Genomic DNA, 15,410 nt, shown 5'->3' with positions numbered 1-15,410 from the left:
AGTTGCTGGCAGGACAGAAACTTCTGCCAACAGTGGTACATCAGGAAAGGCAATGCACAGAGAATCTGTGACTCAATGAGGTTTGTTCATAAACATAGAGTTTAAATAAGTAAGTGAAAGAGATGGAAATCGTGTCAGAAGAACTGATGTTTTCTTGTTTTGAGCCTGTGAAAAATGATATCATTCTGAGACCAACTGCCACGGGATAGAATTTCTCCTTTCTAGGGAACATGACTGCAAATGCTTAAGTTTCTTTTTATGGAATGTTTGAAATTACTTGAGGTAAAATGACTCCAGTCAGTGAACTCTGTGAGAACACTGATCTTCAGTTATATATATCACTACATGGAAACATGTTGTTTTGAGATATATAAGACACCAGATACATGGCTTCGCAAATAAGAGTTTCCTTAAATGAGTATTTTTACAATCATTGAATATTTTCCTGGCTACATGTACGTTTTATTTTATTTTTATGTTTTTGGAAATGAGGTAGAAATTCACTGAATTACTTATGGATTCCATTGTGGTTTTTCCAATGATAGGACAAATTTAATGCTCTGTTCCTCTTTGTTTCTGTAGTTTGGAGCTCCTAGGTCTACTACCACTAAGGATCAGTGATTTGCAATGTTTAATGTTGCCTAGCAGGGCACACTGTTTTACTGTCTGTTCAGTAAGCTAACATTTCCTATTAAATTCACAACACAGTCTCTGAATAGGTAGCCAGCACTTACTAGGAATAAAGGAGAAGCATTTAGGGCTTTTGATTTCTGTCAGGTCACTGGCTAAGTAGATCTGTAAGGAAAAGAAGTGATTAATCAAATTCAGAAGATGTGGGATTAATTCCTTCAGTTGCCTGAGAATGCCTTGAAGACAAGAGCTTCATCAGCATTTACCTTGACCTCCTAAGGTGAAGTTTTGGTTGCTGTTCTGTCTGATTGATGTAAGGATGCATAGAATGAGCTGCACGGAGGTCAAAATGACTTCTAGAAGTACATACAGACATGTTAGAACACATGGAGACTTCGTGTCCTTCTACATAGGCTGTGCCATTTGTATATCAGACACCCCTCTGTGAGAAAGAAGCACTATTTTCTCTAAAATGGTTCAACTGAGAACCAGAAAAACTAAAGGACTTGCTAGAAGCTATCAAATAAATGAGAAGTAAAATTGAGGCCTGAACCAAAGTTTTTGACTCTAAATAACTTTAAGGAAAAACTATTCCTTAAGAAAGGTGAAGAGAGTGTTATATACTTGCAGTTACCCAATTTAACACTTTAGCCCCAGAGTACAGTACAGTATAGTAGTAGAAGAGTGTTCAATGAATATTTACAAAATTTATGAAGAATTAACAAATGAGCAGATTATGGTTTGATTAATATTTGAAGTCTTAGTTTGGCTGCATGTAGTAGCATGAATGACAAATATACCCTATAAGCTTAGCTCTTTGAACACTTGGTCCCTAGTTGGTGGTGCTGTTCAGAGGTAGGTTATTGAACTTTAGGTGGTGGACACCTGCGATAGACAGGAAGTGTGGCACTGTAGGCATTTAAAACTACATAGTCTTGCCTGATTTCCAGGTCCCTCTCTCTGCCTCCTGTTTGTGATGGAAGATATGATTGCTCAGCTTTGTGCGCCTGACCCTGCTGCCATGCCTTGCCCATCATTTTGGACTTCCCTCTGGATATATAAGCCGAAATAAACTATTCCCCATGTTGCTTTGGGCCATAGTGTTTTTTCACTACAAAAGAAATGTAGCTGATATAATGTACAACCTCTAAAAAAAATCAAGTTTAATTTGCACTGGTTGAAGGATATAAAATAAATACTGAATATGTTATGTTCTAGCTTGTGTTGATTGTTCAAACTGACATGTTGAATGAAAGTATGAGAGTCAAAGTCTTTGATGGCTTTCCCACTAGTTTCAGAGTTCTCCTTAAACTCTCTGAATTCCCACCAAACAGATCAGCTGAGTTGTTTGATAATTCATAGACACAATTGTCTTTAGCTTAGTCACTTCTCCACCTGAGTAAGTCATTAAGACATATATGATTATGCAGTCAACAAAGAACTTACCATTTCAACTAGCCAAGTACTCTTTTCTGTTGATTTTTGACCACAATCTCCAGAAAGGCAGTCATTATGTGGATGTAATAAGCAATAATCAACATTTAATTACTATCGTGACCCAAAAAGAAGAAACAGTAGCCTGGTGGTTTTACTCAGAGCCATAATACTCTTCAAAGAGTGTGACCAGAACCCATGCTATTTGATGTTTGGTGCTAAACTCTTTTCAATGCATGCTTTCTTTTCTGTCAAATTTATACATTGTTATTAAATCCTTGGTATCACTAAACAGAATGAGACAGACATGGTGTTACCATTCATTCCCCACAAAACATCAAGCACATTTGGACTCTTTAATGACAATAACCCATGTTCAGAGGAAGGGAAATTTTCTCCCTTCAGGATTTTCCATGTTCATGGACTATTACAGCTGAGACAGAAGTCTTAAATTAGTAGACTTTGATGATGGTGCATAAGCTAATAAGAAACATGTTAGCCATAAAACAACTGTTGTTTGAATTGAGTTAATGTTTTAATATATTAAAGCACTTGTCAACATGACTTCAAACAAAGGAAGGTTCAGAAAATTCTTCTTTTGTAGCAGAAAGGAAACAGCCTTGATACAGAAGCACAGAACTTGGCTCCCTAAGTAAATTTCATCACCTACTGGGTCTGTGATGGAAACTCCTGATTCATGAAAGAGGAAAAAATTGTCCAAACACATATATCGCCACCATTTTTTATAACTAGGCAATACACTTTGATAACTTTGAATAGGCTTCTTTAAATCTCTCTCAACCACCTTCAGGTAGTTACACTTTATTGGTAGTAGGAGTTAGTGATAATGAAATTTCAAAGAAGACATTGCCATATAGAACTTTAATACCAGAAACTAAAAGGGTCTGTTTTCCCATAGAGACCCTCCCAAAGTCAAGAAATGAAAAGCTTCTATTTAGAATCACTGAAAATTTCAACTAGTTTTCTACATTTCTCTTTCATTCTTTCCATGCATACAAGGGAGTCATTTACTACCAGAGATATGAGAAGTCTAATGTGTGTGTGTGGTGTGTGTGTGAATATATATACATATATGTATATGTATATATATATGTATATATATATATTCTATTTAAATGAAATGATGACCTTGGCATGACATTAAAAACATGCACAGGGACTCTGTGTGACTTGTTTAAGTTCTGGATGTGGCCTTATACAATTTGAAAAATGGGCTCAATTATCTGTCATTCCCCTTTAATTCAGACTATTCAACTGTCTGTCTTCTTGCACAATTATCCTTGGCTATTTAAATCTAATTTAAAAATAATTTGTGACCATTCATTATGTCCAAAATTCTGTTGCTGGCTCTTAGAAAACTTGATTCCAATTGCCTGGAAAAACTACACACACACATACACACACACACATACACACACTCACACACACACACACACACACACACAGAGAGACACACACACACATGCACACATACAGATACAGAGACGTAGCGACTCCAATAATCTTAATTTTTATATTCTAGATTTAATAATAACTAATTTGTGAGCCCACTGTGTGGTGCATGCCTTTAATCCCAGCACTCAGGAGACACAGGCAGATGGATCTTTGTGAGTTCAAGGACAGTTCAGTTCCAGGATGGCCAAGGCTATACAGAGAAACCATGTCTCAAGAAAAAAAAACAATAATTTATGTCGATGTTTAGCACTTTAATACTTTCCTTTCTTGAAATTGTCTTCCATTATGGTAGCCATTTTCAAGTTAAATACAATTACTTTAATAGGATTTGGCCCGTGTCTAACAACAGTAGTTGAAAAAAGTAAGTTCTGATTATGGAAAATTATTCAGTACCCATCTCATGGTCAGGCTACAGTTTAAAAGAAAGAATGTATCTTATAACTGATGAGTTAAAGACAGCATCAGAATTTGTTATTTTAAATTGTGTTATCCTTTCAATTCTTTTTACATAAGGAGGCCTATGGTAGAGAAATGTCTCAAATGTATACTCAAAGCAAAACATTTTAGGGTAGTCAACTCAACTTCTAAGATATACATGATAACAGTAATCCTAATGTTTCCTAACCTTCCAATTTATTTCCTTTACCTTCTTCTTTTTTTCCATTCCCCTATCCTACAATTTCCTTTTTTTCTTTCTATAATATTGTATTTTGCATTTTTTAGCCTTCAAATTATTTGGAAGTCCTTTTGACCAGACTACAAGAAAGTCATTAAAGCCAATATAAACGGCATCATATGTAGTAATTATCTAAATTATTCTATTATTAATAAAATCTCAGGAGTCAGATACTGGAGTTAAACCTGAAAGTTCCACAGAGCAATGGAGAAATGATCAGCTGACCCCTACTCTCCATATATCCCATGGATGGAGATACATATTACAGTTTCGTTTTACAACCAAAATTGACTGAAAAAGTCGACAGATGCCTTTTACATGATCAAACATAAAACAGAAAATCATGTTTAGCTGACTTGTACACACTGTACATTTGATACTTATGTTAATGCAGATATGTATATTTCCTTTAAAAGTTTATGTGTCTTCAGGACAAAAGGACCAAACACCCATGAAAACAAGAAGCACAGGGGATCCAGCCTCTCAGAATGACTCTGTTGCAGTTTTCTCAAAATTCTATATCCAGAACAACTTCAAAGCTGCTAGTTGAGATGGCCCAGCCTCACAGACTACTCAAGCCAGGACTTCTGACAAGCTCTACAGTTTCTTATCACACAAGGGACTAAACAAAAAATAATACAGCTACCTCTCCCAGGACTTGATCCCCATTTTTTCAGGATCCTTTAAAAATGTCACTGCCCCCAGACAACAGGGAGCAATCTAGAGAACATGATGCTCACATTCGTAATGTGAGGTGGGTGGTTTCTGGTCATTCAGTGGATGTGTGTCATTGTTTAGTAGGGATTAGTTTCATGTTGCTACTGGTCATGGTCAGAAAAAAGAAACTAAACAAAAGAGATTGGATTCTAGGATCTCTTTCTGAAAAGAAACTGGAGGGGGGTGATATAAAAATGATAGGACAAAATGGTAGATTATTGAATCTGTGTTTAAACTAAAAAACAACTATTAGTCTCAAATATTTTACATTGGTATGATCTTTTTATATTGATATAAAATTATTTTGTTATGAATAGTGTATGTATGTTTCCACTCTTGTTTAAGGTATTGTACCTATGCAGCTCATTTAAAATGTGATTTAAAGTTCTAGTCCTTAAAGACTATTATTACAAACTGTTTAGTTAAATTAAGAAATGTAGGTTAGTAGTTAGTCATCTATAATAATCAAACTTGTAGTCATGTAGGTATGTTTTTAAGGTCAAACAGAGAAATATTTTAGATAGACAGATGGTCTTCAAACACTTCAGAGACCTACAGAATATGGCATTTAAGATGTTTTAATAGCATAAGACTTCTCATGGGAGTGAAACATGTCTGCTCTTGGCAGCACCAATTTACTTCGAAAAGGGATGATGGGCATCAAAGAACCTCCATATGGAGTTTGCTTTCAATGTGACTAAACTAGCCATCTGGGCACAAAAGTACCCTTGCCTCGATTGTTGACAATATGCGGCCCAAATTAGAGGAGCAAGACACAAAAACAGGGACTGACAAACTTTGCCAAGACAAGGTAAGTAGTTTTTCAAAATTCCTGCTTCACATAAAAGTCTGTCAGATATTCTAGGCCTATAGGCCAAAGATGGATGCACCAACTTTGCAGAGGAACATTGGTGACTGTCCAGGCAGCCAGCTATCTCTGTCATTTCTATAGTTTTGGAAATTTTTTGCTCTGAACTTCCTGTTTACTCAGGTACTATTATATTCTTCTCTTTAATGGGTTTTTTGATGGGGATGAAAACTAGATAGTTATATTTGCAGTTTTCCTTGTTACCAAAGTCAGAAAAGAAACTTACATAAGAGATGTAAAGTTTATAAGGTGGATAAGCAAAATCTTAAGTTGTTTATCAAAAAGGTATTTTAAGATCTATAAAGATAGTTTCAAGACGGTAATACAAGTTATGATAAAAAGTGGTTTTGGTATAAAACTTTGGACTCACTAAGATAAGATAAATAGTACAATACTTTCTCCAAATTTGCCAAATACAACTGGACTGAATATAGTGAGTGTAATTCTTACTTGATAATTGCTCTTATTGTATATAGTTTTACTATGTTAGAGTTAAAAGCTTTCCTTTTTATTTAGAAACAAAAGGGGGAAATGTTGTGATATATTTGTATACTGTTTGAAGACGCATTGCTGTGACTGGTGTAATAAAGAGCTGAATGACCAATAGTGAGGCAGGAGAGGATAGGTGGAATTTCTGAGGAGAGAGAGGAAGAGGAGGAGGAACCTAGGCATATGCATTACAATCCAGACCCCTAGGAGACAGGGTACAAAGCAGAGGTAGCTGAGCTATGTGGAAGAATGTAGATTAATAAAAGCAGCTTTTAAGTTATAAGAGCTAGTTGGACAAGCCTAACCTTATGGCTAAGCTTTCATAATTAATAATAAGTCTCCATGTCATAACTTGCTGGCTAGTGGTCTCAACCAAAAAAAAAAAAAAAAAAAAAAAAAAAACAAAAAAAAAAAACATACTGCTACAACCATAGATGCTACATTACCCAGTAAGCAGCTTGAAGTCACACACTTAATAAAACCAGTGAGGACAGAAGGCAATAGATGAGGAAACAGGGCAGTAAGCCTGCAGAGATATGATGTCTCATGTAGCTAGCCTCATGCCCTTTACAAATTACTGTTTAATACTCACCATATTAGGTAGCCACAGATGCCTGTAATTACTACATCATGCTAGGGTTCAATTATTTCTTCAGTTTTTTAGAATGCACATTCAGAACTTAATTTGTTTGCTTTCTATTGTTAAATGTGTAATGAAATCCCCAAACTAGCAGAAGATGTTATTATGAAGACTCTCTGTAGGTTAAGAGGCCACAGGACCATTCCTTTCATCACAGTAAGGTGAGCTTGAATATGCTATGGCCATTAGTAACTGCTCTGAATCTGACACTAATTCTATCTGGGGCAAATGAAATAAAAACAAAAACAAATGTCTGAAAATGTAATATTCCCTATGCTTTCTGGATTTTCTTTCACCTTGATCCCCTCCCCCAATTTTCTCACAGTTTCTCAGCTGCTCCTCCTTATCTTCTTCACACACCTTGTGTTTGAGCATGTTAAGGTCATGTAAAGGTCACTGGCATCTCCTCCTGCTCTTTGGGTTCACACTTCAGAACCACTTCATCCAACACAGCAGAGTTGATCATTGTACTAGAGTATACATACCGTCTAGCTCCACTGTATGATGGCATGTGATATTTGGAATATTCTTCCACATCAATATGTTTAAAGTTTGATTCAATTTTAGGGATGAAAGATAAAATACATGGAAAGCAACTGTATGATGTTCAGCAGAGAACACCTGCTAGTAACCTCCCAGAAGGGACCAGTCTGGGCTCTGGCAGCAGGTTCCCTTCACCTTCCTATTCCCTTATGCTGACACACCTGTCCCTTTGCCTTGAGGCATTTCCCTAAGTAAAGCCTCTCTCAAAGACTCTAATACCCTACTCATCCATCTATTCTGACTCATTCATTCAAAATTTAAGGGGATTTCTATTTTAGGAAGTCTTTAAACGAGGGATATGAAAACTTTTTATAAAGGCAAAGCTAAGGAATGGACAAAGGCACTAGGATGCTTCCTCTCAAACACTTGACCAGACATTTGGAGATGTCTATAGGATGGCAGAGAGAGGCAGGAAGCCATCAGTACCAATGCTAATCTGATTTTTTTTGTTTTTCGTTTTATTCTCTTCCTTGGATACAAGGGCAACACTAGGACTGCTAATATCAAATCAGGGTCCTCACATCTAGTCTATGGAGGTTTTTTCCTATAGCTTCAGAGGTTCTTTACCAAAAAATCCATATTTCTAGTTTTTCCTGCAATATTGGGTATGTTACACAGTGAATCTACTTTTGCAGGAAGCAAGACTTGTCTGAAATCAAGTTGTGAGTTTTAATGTGAAGTGACAGCTCACACACCAGTCTTTTGGGTCCTTTTCTCTAAAACTATCCATTGCCATACTTGGCCTAGGCCCCGCTATTTGGTAAAGACTCATCCATTTTGGCTAAGTTGTGACAATTCCCTTAACTAAAGTAATCATCTTTCCAAACTAGTGTTCTCATTCTGGTTTTTGCCTTCCCTGCCCTGGGGACCTCAAGTAAAGGCCATTCAATAAAGTTATTTACCTGTCACCTGACATTCTTTAACTGACTACTTACTGCTAACCCCTACCAATATCCAACTGTGGACAACACAGGAAACCTTTCAAATTTACCTATGCCTTTCTGTCCTGTATCTGACTGATTTTGAAAGCAGACATCAGGTTCTGAATTACAGAGACCTCTTCTGTAGCCCCTGCCCCAAATAAGGCTTATATTATTTCTCAGTCATTCATCCCCTTGGCTGTGTTTCATTCATTTTCATTACATTTTACTTCTTTCTTTCATGTGCCCTGTCTTGCCAGATGAGGGTCACTGCTACATATGATGTTAAAAAAGCTCTGTGAACCCGTATATGTACAATGGTCCATTCTTAACAGGACTCAGTCAGTCACACAGAGAGGGCATTCAAATAGAGATGCCAATTTCAGTCTGACCATCCTTTCTATACACAAGGATCTATACAGCAATGTAATAAAATGTGTTATATGTTTGAAAAAAAAGTAAGTATTCTTTCTGTTCTACTGCACTGTCCTAGAAAACATTCAAGTGATGACTTCAGATTTCTCACCTGCAACCATTCTGGAAGGAAACCTCTCTGGCTTCTCGACAGGAAAACTCTCCACATTTTTTTTTCATGTGGTGAATTCATTTAGTCATGGGGTGAACACCTGTGTGACTATTTAAAAACCATATCACCAGGTGTGTGCATAGGAGTGTCTCTTGCCTTTGTATAATGTTCTCACTGATTTCTCAGCAGGCTGGGTCAGGAAAAGCCTTCAAACTGAATATAGAAAAAGGTCTTAAAGGATTTAAAAAATATAACTCTCTTATAAGTGTGTGCAATGAAAATATTGCAGCCAAATTACACAAACAGGCTTTAGCTTTATAGTTATTTATGTTTATATAGGATGTGAAATTGTTGGCATCTCGGGGTATTCCACTAAAGGTTCATCACAGAAGAAAAAGCAGGGTTTGGGGGATGGTACATTATAAGACACAAAATTGACTTATAAAGTAAGGATGTTTTACCTTTTACTTTGCCTTAGGTTCTCTGTTCCTCTTTTCCAAGAAATCGATGCTTTAGGGAAGGCATTTGGTTTGCATTCAATTGAAATGTCACCACCTACTTGAACAACTGAAATTTTTTTAATGGGTTTTTTTGAGAAATCTGGAGCTGAGGCTAGAAAACAAAATTAAAAAATGAATCATTAAATCACTCAATTAACATGCAGTAACAAGATTAAACAAATATACTGTATAAAATTTAACATTTTATTCAAAATTAAAGGTAATATAACTCAAGTTGTCTTAAGGTCAATTTAAGCATACACAGACTCACACATACACACTTGCACACACATACACAGTCACACAACATATACACACACGGATAAAAACATGTATATACATATGTTTGTACATGGTTTACGTCCCTGAGGCAAATCACAGGTATTTTATCACTGTGTCCAATTTCTTCTAGAATATTTAAGGTGGGGAAATAATAATCTGTCTTCAACAGAGGTAGATCAGCTAAGCGCAATTTAAAAACCTCACATTTGTTAGTCTCAGTCTACCCAGTTGGATAAATAATAGTTCACTGAAAAGAGAACAAGCAGGAGACTTGGGAAGCACCCAAGCCTTCCCTGATCCTACAAGTTGGATCTGTGTATCTAATCTCAATTTCTAAAGTCCAAATGAACTGAAGTTTCCAGATATGTCAGGCTATCTGACTTATTGGCTTTTTCAGGGATTGCTTCTCTGCCTTCATCTGGCCTATGCAACTTGCCTTTGTGTCCCAGATTGCAAAGAGTGTTCTCAATTAAGTGTCTATTTGGCTTGCCTTGTGTTTGGACAACAACAGTTCAGTTCTTGACCATACGGATAGCCAACTTTTAAATGTGGCTATTTTCTCAGTTAAATTGTAAGTTCAGTAAAGGCCACTCTCACTTGAGTATTTTTATTCTTGGATCCTGGGATATAATAAATGTTCAGTGAAATAGTACTGATTAAAGAATGAATAGGATACCTGGCATCCAAAGGCCTATTATATTTGATCTCTTACTTCATTCTTCTTGTTTCTGCCATTCTTCCTATCACTAATCAACTCTTGGGTAAAAATACATCACACTCATTTATTGCAGGAGACACCATTGCTTGAATTTCATGTGGTACTAATCTCACACTGTTCCAACCTTAATACTTTCCACCCTAAGGAACCGTTTTCCTTATTCTGCACTTACTTCAGTATCTGCATGACAATATGACAAGAATTCTAGTTAAATAAATGAAGGGAAGCTTAAGGAAGTGTTCTTTTTAAAATAAGGGGCAGATATGGGAGGATCTGTCTTCTCCCTTTACTTCTGCCCTGAATATGAACTTGACGCCTGCAGCTCCAACAGCCGTCTTGAACCCACACATCTACACATCTGCAGGAAATGGTTCTCAGTATAACAGCCCAGCTGCAGTGTCATACTTGACAGCCAGTGCACACCTTAATGGAGATAAAGCAGGTCACCATGTCTTAAGTCTCTATAAATTGTCACTTGCTTTTTTTATGCCCCTGTGGTTGAAAATAATTCTCATGCTCATATTTGTAGCTGAAAATATTCCTTTGGATCTCATTGTTTTGTATTCAAGACCACCCGCTAGAATCTAGTTAGTTGATTAAAACCATACTGAATTTGGCACACAACTAATGATGGGATCTTAATGGATTGCTAAACTAGAAAAATAATTAAAACCTTTCATGTTATAAAAAGCTAATTGAGATATTTCTCATTGGTTCTAGGGAAAGTAACTTCTCGTTCACAGGGAAAAAAATCAGGTCAGATGATGTATGAATAATAGCATGTAAAGGTTTCATTTCAAATTTCTTGGTTATAAATGAATAACTCACCTAACACTCTCAATTCTGCATTTGCATAAATTGTCTGATATTTATTTTCTGCAGCACATTGGTAGATCCCGGAATCCGACACATTCAGCATGGTGATGATAAGAGTCCCATTATCAATCTGAATTCTCTCCTAAGGAATAGCCATCAAAAGATGTTTTGCATTAATATAAAAACTGTTTCATTGTTAATGTAAGCATTCTCATGAACAAAATATATTAATGAACATTTGAGCCTATCACTGACAACTTTCCCTGCAAGATCCTGAGTGGCTTTCTAAAGTTAAAAAAATGTTCAAAGTATAATTTTTTGTGGAATAATTTGGGGGGTGGCTGGAATAATCTGTGCTATATCCTTTCTTTGAAAACTGGCATTCTCTGAACAGAATATATGGAATTGCCTGTTCTATGATATTCAAAATAATTTAGAAAGTTCCACGGAATGTCCTGGAATGTGATGACTTTACAATGTGTTGCATAAGTTCTAAGTTAGAGAAGCCACAGCCTTTCTTTCTATAACCTCCTCTAAAAACCATCTGAGTCAGCATCAAACATCTGCTACAAGGAGTTGTTTAGGGTACTGAATTATGATTTTGTGTGCAGAAAGTAAAGTAGTTAATAATAAAAATCTAGCCTAAACTAAACATTTCAGTGAATCTGCTACTGTTCTCTAAGGATAATATAAGTAGGTTAGAGAAAACAAAGAAAAAGAGAAAGCATTCCAAAGGTACCCTGGAAAAACGTTACACTGAACCAAAGACACAACAAACATTGTTTTTCCTTCCAAATAACATATTCTCTGACTATGGCTACATGTGCAAAATAAAATGCAACATTAACACAATTATTTAGAAAATATTTGATAGGGGAAAAGTTCTCTCAGGGGATAGACATTCTAAGAGAAAACATGTTTATATTTAAAATGTGTACAAAAACTCAGATCTTCTTTATGGGAGTAGGGACAGTCATCATATTTCCTAGAAGCAGGAGAGTGGGTATCAACTCAGAGTCTGAGTCCTTCTATGAGACAAAATTCAGCACGCTATATCGTTTACTCACTGCTCTGTAACTTTGGAAAATAGTTTCCCTTCTCTGTGTTCCTCATCTGGATGGTACCCACAGGGACTGTTCTGAAAGTCAATTTTAACTTTAGTAGCTGCTATACCATATTGGACAAGTGTTTCAGCCTTTGTGGAATACATCTCTTCATATATCTAAAGTAATGATCACTATCTATCTCTCCTACATTATCTTGAAGATAAAGCAATGTACAGAAAAAAAAAGAGTTTGAGACCTGATCCACAGGAGAGCACATCAAATGTTAGCTTTGCTGATGATGCAATCTTTTTAATTTGTTACTGTTTAGAATATTTTATTTATCCTTGATAACTCATCCATTTCATAGTCTTTTGATTATGCCCCATAGTTCCCCACTGCACCTCCCCCTATATCCATCACCAAAATCCCTTCCCAACTTCACATTCTCTTCTTTCTTTTTTCTCTTTCTTTTCTTCTTCTTCCCTTTTCTTTTTTAATTTTCCCACTGAATCCAGTTACTGCTACCTGAACATGTGCTAATGACATCTGAATGTGGATTCATCACTGTTAGTATGACTCTGTCCAAGTTTTTAATCCCAACCCTCTTTTCTTCCTTTGAGTTTGTTTAAGGATTACATAAATGTAAAGTTTCCTTCCCTAGAGTACACTGAATAGTCCAAAGACACGAGCTACTACTGAGAATGACTATTATTTGGCCTAAATGTACTTGTAAGGGAAGGAATTTCTAACATATATTTCCTTACCTCCGGGTTGAGGCGTTCACCATTCTTTAGCCATGTGTACCAAGGATTTGGCTTTCCACTAGCTTTGCATTCCCAAAACAAGCTGTCATAGATTGAAAGGTATGTATTTTGGATTTTCTGTTCCCATTCTGGAGGGGCTTTAAAAAAAAAAGCAGATCAATAATATCTTGTTGGCAGTCCAATCAAGGTAATGCAGTATGTTTCACGTTCTTAGTGATGAGGGGATTAACTTGATCCAGATGAACTGCCATCCCAGATGTGAGGTATGGGAGGAGGACAGGACGGGAGGGGCCAACTGCCAGAGTCTAGCAGGGGCAACCATCACAATTATCACCCCGTATTTGGCTCAAGCTAAAGGTTGCTGTCTGTCATTTTGCTGCACCTGTACAGCAACTTGTAAATTCTGAGTAAAGGTCAAAATTCAGAAGACAGCTAAAGAATATTGCCATGCTAAATCATAGCATATAAGTCAATTAAGATGTAAAGACTAAATCTAAACACTTTGAGGGCAAATTTTCTCTATATATTTAAATCTAACAAAAAAGTAAATATATGTAAACCAGAAATAATCCAACCCAATATCTTGACAAAACATAAATGGGAGCCTCCATTTTTAAATAACATAATCCAATATCCTCTGGGCTCTTGAGGAGGAATGCAGACTGTGGGAGTTGTAGTAGAGTGAGATATTTAACTTGAAATCAACACATGGAGTTTTGCACACTTCATAGTCTAATCTAAGAAAGCACTGCACAGTGGTAAGGAAAAAGCAACTGGTGCATCAAATTCGAAAGGAAGGAGTTGTTAGTCTTACTGTCATTCAAGAAGAAAGCTGGGATGTAAATTAAATGTATTAATGTGGATATTCATTATGTTATGGGTACTTGAAACCTGCGCACAGTTGCTGGTCTCTTATCTCCTTTAGTGCTCTCCTTGTATCCCTGTGGAATGTGGAGTTCCTGCTTTTCCTTGGAATCTGTGGAAAAGTCTACCTACATAGACGTTTGACACTTCTGCATTTAATTTGGTTTAGGATTCCCAGAACCCACACCATGAGCTCACAACTGCCTGTAACTTGGGCTTTTGCAGGGTCCGATGCCTCTAGATGTTTGCAGAGATGTCAGCTAAGCCTTTTAAGATACTTTGAAAATTCAGCAGCCAAATTATAATCATTGAACAGAGGAAAACGCTGCCTTTTGGTGAGTGCTACTACAAGGGAGAAGTCTGAGGATAAGATTCTTCAGCTTGCACAGAAACAAAGTCAATAAAAAAGGAGTTATTGACTGAGCCAACAACAAGGGCTATTTTATTTTAAACACACTTCTAATGTATCTTCATGAGCTATCTACCTAAGGAAAGCAAGAGAGGCATGGAGACAAGTATTCCTTGGTTCCTGCCTATAGTCATCTAAGAATAAACTGCTGCATGCCCTGTCTATGGATGCAGTAGTACTGAGTAGGCTGCTGAAGAAGCAAAATAAAATAAAATAAAAAAGTGGGACCATAAAATGAGGTACTTAGCATGCACCTGATACCAGACTCTTTCAACCTAGCCTTGTAACATAATGTGCAGCACTCACTACAGCAAGTACAGGAAGAAATGGGGCCATATGGAGTTGAAGTGTTATATACCACAAAACCTGTGTGGCTGACTCCAGGCTTCTCTACTGTGATACATGCCTTCATTAAGGCTCTCTAGGAAGCTGGTCACCAAAGAGAAGGAGTCATGGTATCCCTGGGTTGTGAGGCTCAACCTATGATTATCTCCTATGGAAGCCAGATCTATTTCCAATTTTAGAACATATCCTTTGAAGCCTTGAGAAACAAACCACATCAAGGTTTATGAGAACCCAGTGCACTGGCAAAAACTGAACCTTCTTTCTGTGTGCTTAAGCAGTTTGTAAATATTTATGTGAAAATATGTTTGACCCAAGAAAAATTGCATTTTTGTATGACTTCAGAGCTTTTAAGTTTAAGATCTAAGTTTGAAAGATTTATCACTTTCATTTTAAATTATACATAAAATACATTATATGTATATTTAGATGATGATGATGATGATGTTAGTCTGTCTGTCTGTCTGTCTGGGGGAATGTGCATGTCCTGCAGTGGCCAAAGGTGCCAGATTCACCTGGAGCTGGAGTTGCAGACTGACTCTTGTTACCTGCCTGATATAGGTTCTAGAAATTAAAACCAGGTCCTCTGCAACAGCCATACATTCTCTTAAATATAAACTTTTTCTCAAGCCTCAATATACTGTACACATACATACAAAGCACACGCTTGCATGCATACATACATACATACATATTGCTTAATGTAATAATCACAACATTAAAACATATTCATTTATTTAATGTGCATAT

At 36.6% G+C, this 15,410-nt stretch overlaps 1 protein-coding gene across 1 annotated transcript in view; it reads right to left on the bottom strand.

Annotated features, from left to right (window-relative positions):
* Positions 1–15,410, bottom strand: part of Cntn6 (contactin 6) — a 354,660-nt gene that overhangs the window by 56,174 nt on the left and 283,076 nt on the right. The window contains 3 exon segments of the mRNA XM_028886665.2: positions 9,381–9,531; positions 11,248–11,377; positions 13,046–13,182. Coding sequence (XP_028742498.1) covers positions 9,381–9,531; positions 11,248–11,377; positions 13,046–13,182 — 418 coding nt within the window.

Source organism: Peromyscus leucopus, chromosome 3 (assembly GCF_004664715.2).
Source record: "Peromyscus leucopus breed LL Stock chromosome 3, UCI_PerLeu_2.1, whole genome shotgun sequence".
NCBI classification, from domain to species: domain Eukaryota; kingdom Metazoa; phylum Chordata; class Mammalia; order Rodentia; family Cricetidae; genus Peromyscus; species Peromyscus leucopus.
This window is presented reverse-complemented; position numbering and strand designations above follow the sequence as displayed.